This window comes from Arachis hypogaea, chromosome 6, assembly GCF_003086295.3.
Source record: "Arachis hypogaea cultivar Tifrunner chromosome 6, arahy.Tifrunner.gnm2.J5K5, whole genome shotgun sequence".
NCBI classification, from domain to species: Eukaryota; Viridiplantae; Streptophyta; class Magnoliopsida; order Fabales; family Fabaceae; genus Arachis; species Arachis hypogaea.
In genome coordinates, this window is record NC_092041.1 from 95417468 (window position 1) to 95426382 (window position 8915).

The 8915-nt window shown below is 36.1% G+C and overlaps 1 protein-coding gene and 1 non-coding gene across 2 annotated transcripts; both read right to left on the reverse strand.

Annotated features, from left to right (window-relative positions):
• Positions 1-501: 501 nt before the first annotated feature.
• Positions 502-597, reverse strand: LOC112700620 (small nucleolar RNA Z159/U59). The gene has a single exon (XR_003153526.1). It is a non-coding gene; the product is annotated as a small nucleolar RNA Z159/U59 (small nucleolar RNA).
• A 1271-nt stretch (positions 598-1868) lies between these two features.
• Positions 1869-8272, reverse strand: LOC112697026 (apyrase 2). The gene is made up of 9 exons (XM_025750006.3): positions 7227-8272; positions 6999-7127; positions 6849-6905; positions 6671-6763; positions 3406-3611; positions 3138-3229; positions 2733-2950; positions 2446-2635; positions 1869-2338 (listed from the first exon to the last, which is right to left on the reverse strand). The coding sequence occupies exons 1-9, from the start codon at positions 7536-7538 to the stop codon at positions 2226-2228; spliced, it is 1410 nt and encodes a 469-aa protein (XP_025605791.1). The 5' UTR covers positions 7539-8272; the 3' UTR covers positions 1869-2225.
• Between the last annotated feature and the right edge of the window lie 643 nt (positions 8273-8915).

Genomic DNA, 8915 nt, shown 5'->3' on the forward strand with positions numbered 1-8915 from the left:
TTTAGTCATCGCTCTCTACCCTGACTATCCCATCGACCCATGTGACGTCACAGGCGGGTATAGCGAACCAGCAGTTCATCATGGTCCCAAATTCGAACCGTCATAAATTTGAAAATGTCAAAAACAGAGACTTAAAACCATCTTAAAGTTTGAGAAGTCAACTTTATGAAGTTGCTATAATTATAAAACCACCATAAAGAACCAAAGTTGGATTAGTGGTTAGCTAGTTAGTCCGTTTAAGTTAATGTCGGGAGTTCGAATTCTGCCTTGTGCATGCAGCAACTCATTGGCCAACGACAAATCCTTAAATGAAGCTCAGTATCACGGCGGATTAATCATTGGCTTGCCGAGTTGGGAGATACCGTGAAAAACCAAAAAAAATAAAAAATAAAACCACCATAAATGATTCTGCCGCAATAACTCAAAAATAAAATAAAAAAATCAATCATTACTCAAATCCTACATATTCTTCGGATAAGAAATCAATGATGGCATTTTTTTTCCTCCTCGGTTCAGGTCTTCAAAAAAGCATTCCTCATAGAATTGTTCATCAGAAGAAGAACGAAAGTTTTACAGAAATTGATCCTCATCAGAAATCAATTTCAGCAGTTAATGGCAAAGAGTGAATCAATTAATTTGTGAAAATCTTTCTCAGTAAAAAGTATAACAAGATATCAACTAAAAATTATAAAAGGGAAATTCTAAAAAGAGTTACAGTTACCTATTGATAGATAATAGAATTAATCTCAGTAAAAAGTTTCCTTAAAACTTAAAAAGAGTGCATAATAATACTGTGTTACTTAAGTGGAAGTTATCATGTTTTGATTACAACTTGATATCGCTTATACATTAGATATATTTAGCCAACATCAACTTTGAATTACAAAACTAAACACATGATTGATGGTCTCAAATAGAAGATTATTATATTGAAATAATAAATATACCCAAAATTCAATTTATTATGTGTCATAATTTTTTGTTATCATATATAGTTATATATTATTCAATTAAAGAATTAATATAATTATAAAATTCAAAAATTTTTATGCTCAAATACTTCTGCTTTGGTTCTTAATATACGAAAGAAAGCACGAAGAGTCCGAATCATTGGTGATAGACCGTTCTTCAGCATGGCATCAAAGACTTCTTTAGTTTCATCCATTTCGCAGGCTTTGCAGAAAGGTTTCATGAGGGAGTTGTAAGTAACAGGCTAACAGAATTTGGAGTAACATTGTTAGCATCCATTGTTCTAATGAGATTGATAGCTTGCCAATAAGTTATAGCTCAAATAACATAATCTCTCCATATTTACTTAAGAGGTTGTGGGTTGAGTCTTTGGTAAAATAAAAAAAAAAGAGACTGACAGCTTCTTTCACATGCCTAATTAACCCCTCAAGTAATATCACATATCTAGGAGGCTTCTTACAAAATAAGAGGTTGATTCCGAGAGATATTAGCATATTATTTTGTATATGAAAGATTCATTACAATCCTACTCAAAACTTGCATCCCAGCAGATATAGTTTAAGCAATCAATGAATTCACTTCCAACGGGACTCATCATGGCTTGTGATATGAAATAAGGCACCATTGTGATATCTGGTAGACACCCACCACAGGTACTATAGAAACGAATGAAAAAAAATTGACATTCACCAATCAAAAGTGGATAAAATGCTATGTTGCTCAGCCAGAAGTATCGAGAAAGTTTTAAACATCATACCAAATTAACGAGTCTGTGCCATTGTGGTTTGTATAAATTAGCGATTAATTGTATGAGTAAAACAACGATGAGTTATCTGATACTCCAGTACTCCACTGGCTGGCATGTTTAACCTTTGCTAAAGCTCAACAACCCAACGAGAGAAAGGAAAGGATTGACTATTACCACGGATACAATCATTTATAGAACAAAAATGAAATGGTATAAGTATCACCATTTAGTTCACCTCTTAAAAACAACATATATCTAGATGCACTAATGAATCGAATGAATCTTCCAAGGCCATAAATCAGGTGGTATAATCTGAATTAATTACATGTGAAAAATTAATGAAGCTAACCTTCTCCCATTATTCCCGAAATGTCGACACAATTCATATTCATATCCAATGTCAATTCAGCCTGAAAGCAATTTCTGATCATAATTGATGGCGGTATTTTGGCTCAAAAACGTTCATATAAAACTCGTGCCCCAACAATTTAGACGATATACGTATCAGTTACGTAGATGATACAGCTTCTATGGCGCTGCCTAGGGGCCATGCTGCCTCAACAAGGGCATCATTATATTTTACTTTCTTCACCAATGTAATCTCTTGCCATGGATAGATACCTGCCAACAAATGGAAGAAATCAGTGCAGGAAGAAAACACTGTTACTCAGACTTCGCACGAATACCATTCTCATGCACAACTATACTAGCATCTGAATAAAACCTACCAAATCCATCAACAAGCAATGTATATTGGTATACAAGATCCATGCAAATGTATGGAAGGTTTCCATCCTCTGTATGTGGATAACTGGATTTGGCATCCTCAAGTTTTGTTTGACAAGCTTTCTTAGCTGCATCCTCAAAATCTGCTGGGCGAACTATTGCAACAGGTGAGTTTGAGTCAGCAATACCAGCCTGTGAATGAATAGCATGATTAGAATGGCCATACAGGAGGCATTAGAAATGACGACTATCAGCAATTGCTCCAAGGTTGGATAACATGATAAAATACCTCAGCTGCGCGATCAAAGAAAAACGAGGCAACAAAAAGGTTCTTTTGTCCATCCCCACCTCCACCATTCCATATCCCACCAAAAGTGCACTTCATATGAGTACATGTTGACTCATTAACTTTGAGAGCCTTAAGAGCTATGCCTTTGCATTCATTTAAGCTTGCACCAGAAGGGGAAGATGAGGCCCTAATTGATTTTCCCCCATAATTATATGATCCTAAGAAGAATTGAAAACATTTACTTGTTATCAAAATTATAAGGTGCAAAGGGAAAATATATACATATGACAATAATATGAACAAAAACTGACTTCAAGAGCTTCTTGTCCCTATTCGGTTAAAATTAAAAGAAAAAGGGGCATCAAAACAAACAATAAGCATACAAAAATTAGAAGCTATATTTACCATCGAAGCCAGCTAAGATGCAAGGGTTTTCTGCATCATCAGACACCTTTAAAATCTCTGCACGGGCTGCTAGTAAACCATAGTGCAAATAACTGAAATATTATAAAATATATTAGCCTTGGAGCATGGTACTCATGGAAAACTTATATATCTGAATATATATCATGATAAAGACCAAAAAGTGGAAGTATTCAGGTCCAAAAGTTAATGCTCCTAGAAGCTGTAGAAGATAACATCTCAAAATAGCATATCAAGAGTAAGTAGAAACCTGTGAACATAGAGGTAGTATTTCCTTCCCCTCAAGAACATCTCCTTAACATATGGGTCCTCTCCTTCCAATACTTTAGGAGCCATGGCAGCATCCGTCTCTGAAATGGCATATGCCATTTGAACAGATCCACCCCCAAGATCAACTACACCAACAGTCTTTGAATAATCTTTTCCTACATTTCCCAATAAATAGTTGATAGTCACCTAAATAAAAACAGGACCAGGTCAGATCAATAAATTACTGAATCTTCTCTTAGAAGGGATAGAATATACAATATCCTAATTCCCTCAAAGCTGCAACTCAAAATTTTGTACCCAACAACCGAAATATTGTAGTAATTTGGTCTTTCTGTTATTTTAAACAAATCTATTTTCTAAATTTTGGAGATCTAAAATAAATAATAATTTCCTGATGCCACACTCTCACGCACACACTGCTAGGGGCTTGGGTATTATGGGATGGCCGAAGTCCTACATCAAGTAGTATGGGATGCTTGATGTTATATTTAAAAAGAGTGGTTCTTCCCCTTTAGTAGCTAGCTTTTAAGGTGTAGCTTCCCACTTTCCATAGGTACTTTACAATGGCATCAGAGCCTTGGTTGTCGGCGTCATAGAAAGGGCTACCCATAGGCTGGATTAAGGTGAATACCGAATACTAATAGCTAGTAGCAAAGTGGCTACCACTTGACCAGTGTAGATAGAGTGAAGACGCTGTAGAACTCGGCTTTCCAAGGGCGGTGTATTGTTAGGGACTTGGGTATTATAGAGTGCCCAAAGTCCTATATCGGTTGGTATGAGATGCTTGATGTTGTATTTAAACAGAGTAGTCCTTCCCCCTTAATAGCTAGTTTTTAAGTTGTGTTGTTGCCTAATTTCTTTAGGTACTTAACAATGTAAGAACCTGGCATCTAGAGTAAGTAGAAGAATGAAGCAGTAATAATAGGGCAAGGAAGATGGAGTTCATCAATGAGATATCACCCAATTTCCTAGTATTTGTTTATATTATTTACTAAAAAGGTGTAAGAAAGTATCACGTATTCAAGAGATCTGATTCTCTCCTAGCCTCTGATCCCATTGCTTCTTTCTTTTTTTAACCCCTTCCCACTACTTCCCCATAGTCCTTTATAGTTCTCACCTCTCTCTCTCATAACAGAACGCTCACCCTCACTCACTTCCCAACTAGGCTAGTTACCCAACCCACACAATTACAATTAGGTCCTTAATTTCTAATTGGCTCGGTACATAACTCACACATTTACACATAAACATATAACCAACCTACATGGTTGGCAGGATCAAAAGTTATCAAAAGGTTAGATGATCACTTAAAATGCTCACATGACGTTTTGTTCTAGTCTAGATCATTAATGCAAGAGAATCATATTAAATCATATCAGTCTTGTATAAAACAACTCTCATTTAAACCAGCCCTCTCAATTGGATTTTACAATTGAGTTCCAATTGAGAGGATCCATTCCCTTCTCTTTCTCTTACTTTCTTTAATAAAAAAAAATAAAAATCACACCCTACAAAAATAGTGAGGGATCTTCAACGTTGGCTGATTGCTAGAGTAATAATTAGGAAACTTGAATTAATATGAACACTATATTAATTCAGATTGAATAGTTTTTAATAACTAAAATATTAAATTACACTTAAAGAAAATATATGAAAATTGATGCTGCAAATCAACAGATAATAGTTAAATTATAAAATCAATTTTACCTGGAAAAATCTTATTATACATACATCAGTCGTTAGCAAAATATTAATAGGCTTTAAAACATTTTGGATCAATAAGAAAACGGTTAACAAAGCGTTCACTAATTCAAGAGAATATGGAGCAGGTAAAACTCAAGTTAAAGCTACAGAGGAAAATCACAAAGTCACAGAAAGGTGATGCAATTACAATCCAAAGTACAAAGTGCATGCATTAAGATTACTCACAAGCCAGACATTTTCAACAAGGACTGCATGTCAAAATAAATAAGAATTCCATCATACAAATAGGATGGATAAAATTATGAAAAGTTCCTACATGGAACAGGAGATCAAAATGAATTAGGAAGAATGAAACTCTCTAGAGCAAGCATAGAAGCAGGTTATTCTACTTCTGCATGTTAAGAGAATATTTTCAAGCGCATATTCCATGGAAGAGCTAGTAATATATGTAAACCAGCAAACTTTTTAACCCATTCTTCAACTAACAAAAAATATTTTCTCATTAAGCAGAATGGCATTAATAGATAATAATTCAAGCTTCACTAAATTACCCAAAAATCGTAGAGCGAGTAACACTCCACACCCATATTTTCATTTTCCCCGAGGCAATGAGTAATAGATGCAATCACAATCCATTGGAATTTGGATGCAAAATTGGAGCTGTCAAAACAGGTCTGGCTCAAGTTTTATGCACTACACAAACTCAGAAACAAATCATGTTGTAAAAGTTGCCATATCAGTTTTTGAAACCAAGCAAAGATGGGAATGTAGACAATAGCTTTTGGCCTAGCATACATTAAAAACACACTAGTGATCCGCATGTTTGTTTATGTTTCAATTTCGGCCTGCAGGTTTTTCAAAAGATGCAATGTAGTTGGTTTAAGTTGTAAACATGCTCCCCATCATGATAGTAGATACCGGGGCATGTTTGTTAAAAGGTTGCTTCAACTAGGATAGGACTACCAAGCTAGCCACTGCCAGTGGCGGAGAACCCCCCAAATCTCAAATTTTCTTTATAAATGATACATAAATTTTAATTTAATCCCCTGTAAAATATTTATTATAGAAAAAATGCACTAACTCGAACTGTAATAGTATCGATTGTACATCTGACTGCTATTTCATTATAGACTGAATCAGCAATTAAACTGGACTGCCAATGAACTGAAGTATAGTAATTCTGAAACATTTCATTCTTTTTGGAGAATTCACATCCTACAGGCTTGCTTGTTTTATGGTTGGAAATGGACAAAGTTTGACCAGGAGGCATTTGGATCTTGTTTCCCCAACCACTAGCAATTAAACCCTGTTGTATAGAATTCAAATCCCACAACCACCACAACAATCACCATCAGGTAAATCAAGGGATAATTTTAGTAATATGCTCTATGACCTACATAAGTAATAGAAAGCCGATGCTCCTCTAGTCCCTAACCTGGTCTCAGATTTATAAATCCAATCTATGTCAATGAAAAGCTTGACAATCCTCCTCTATTCAGGATACATAATGGTACAAACAAGATTAAGTTTACAAGTCATACCCATTGAAAAGCACCTTCTTGATTTCCATCCAACACTGTAACCGCATCGGCCTCAGATTTCAAGCTGCTTCTTTGTTTAAGCAAGTCCCTCACCTTAAATCAATGAAATTCAGATCAATAAGAAGGTTCGGTTAACTGCTTAAATAATTCAACATGAGAGGGACACAGCAATAATCACCGCTTGCAAGATCCTATCAGATGCATCTCCTTCCAAAGCCCTCAAACCAGCAGTTGCCTGCATTATCAAACAAATCCAAATTCAAGTCTTCTTCAGAAAACTCATGCAAAATTAACACACAAAATATAGTAGTAAAAGGAAGACACTCACCCCAACTCGCACTGGTGTTTTGGATCGCAATTCCCTTGGAACTACACTCTCCGCCTTATCCAAAAGCGAGACCAGAGATTCCGCTGCCTGCTGCGGATTCTGAGCGTACGCGCTCAAGCCGGGTTTAATCTGCAAAAATACACAAAATCAAACACTATTAAGTTAAACGATAAAAAAAGAAAACTGCAAGATCTAAAGCCGCAAACAGATCAGCGATTTAATTTTGACCTGAATGAAGAGCTCGAGATCTTTTCCAATGTGGACGAGATCCATGTTTTGATCGAAGTGAAAGACGTGGACGCGGCTGCCGGAGCTGCCGGCGTCAAAGATCACGGCATAGGATCCGCCGGGATTCTTCTCCGGCGAAATCTTCCGGTTGACGAGGGTGAACTCTGCGACGGACTCATTAGACGAAGAAGAAGGCATCATGTAGAGAACGAAGGTGATGAGGATAAGCGGGATCGACACCACGAGCAGCGTTGCTCGGAACCGGTAGATCTTGTCGGCGAGGGACTCCTGGCGGCCGGGGCGCTTCAGCATTTTTCCGGAATGCTCGAATTCCGACGAGTTGTGGTCCGCGGCGTGTGACGGAGGTGAGTTCCCGCTGGACTGTCCGTCGAAGAGCTCGGCGGAGGACGGCGATCGATAACGGATCTGACCGTTGGCGGCGGCGACTGGCGGAGCCTTCAACTGCTTGGAATCTTGTAGCGGCTCCAGCTCTGTTCCTTGGGGTTTTCAACTGTTATTGCTATAATTTAATACGACAACGACGACAACAATGACGGAGATCGCGAAACGACGGCGGGGATTGTGAAAACGGCGTGTCACAGTGATCCGTCGTATTAAACGACGGAGACGGGGATTAAACGACGCAAAATGCACGTTTCGGTTGGCACTGAAAATAAACGATTTCGATTTTGTGCTTTAAGTGCGCGCGTGTGTCTCTCTCTCTCTCTAACACTGTGTGTATTGTGAGAGAAATGTTTGTGTAATTGTGGCAGTGTCTGTGTATGTGTTGCGGGAAAAATGGTTAAATAGTGTATGTAACTGTAAGTTGGAAGGGAAGCCCACCGAGTCGGACTCGGTGTCGGAGGAAGGGATAAAGCGAGTTGTTTGATATTCTGTTCTGCTCTGAATCTTTCCGCGTTTCCGTAGCGTCGTCTGTATTTATGTACGTATATATAAAGGGGTAAAAGGTTACGTAGTTTATACGATCTCGAGTGTAAACTGTAAAGTGCTTACGAAGAATGAACTTTTGAGTTTTGACTTTACTTAAAAATACGGGTTTGGATATCAATATTTATAAAATTTTCTTCTACCATATAAATATAAACTTATGATAATTAATTACTCCCGTATTCTTTTTAAAATTAGACAATAAACTATTATCTCTAATATATTTATACCATATAAAATAGAGATATAAGAAGGGTTAGTTTACAATCTTTTTTAACATTTTTTATTATATATAATTTATAAAATTATTGTTTAACTATTTCTAAAATTTGAATATAAAATCTCTTAATTAAGTTATAAATAAATTGCATCTCAACTAATTTTAATTTTATCATCCTTTTACATATTTAATAGATATAAAAGTAGAATCATAAAATATTAGTAACTATTGATACACAATTATTATATAATAAGTTTAGAGTAAACAATAAATGAGTTTCTAACTTTTTCTCTTCGAGACAAATAATTATTGACTAATTAAAAATACAAAAACATCTCTCGCTTTTTAAAACGCGAGACATCTAAGTCCCTTTGAAAAATTGATTTATTTTTATATATTTTAGACGGAGGAACTTAAATGTCTCCTAATTTAAAAATTCATGGATGTTTTTATATCTTTAATTAGTCAAAAACTATGTGTCTTTGAATTAAAAAGTTATGATATATTTATCTTTCTCTCAT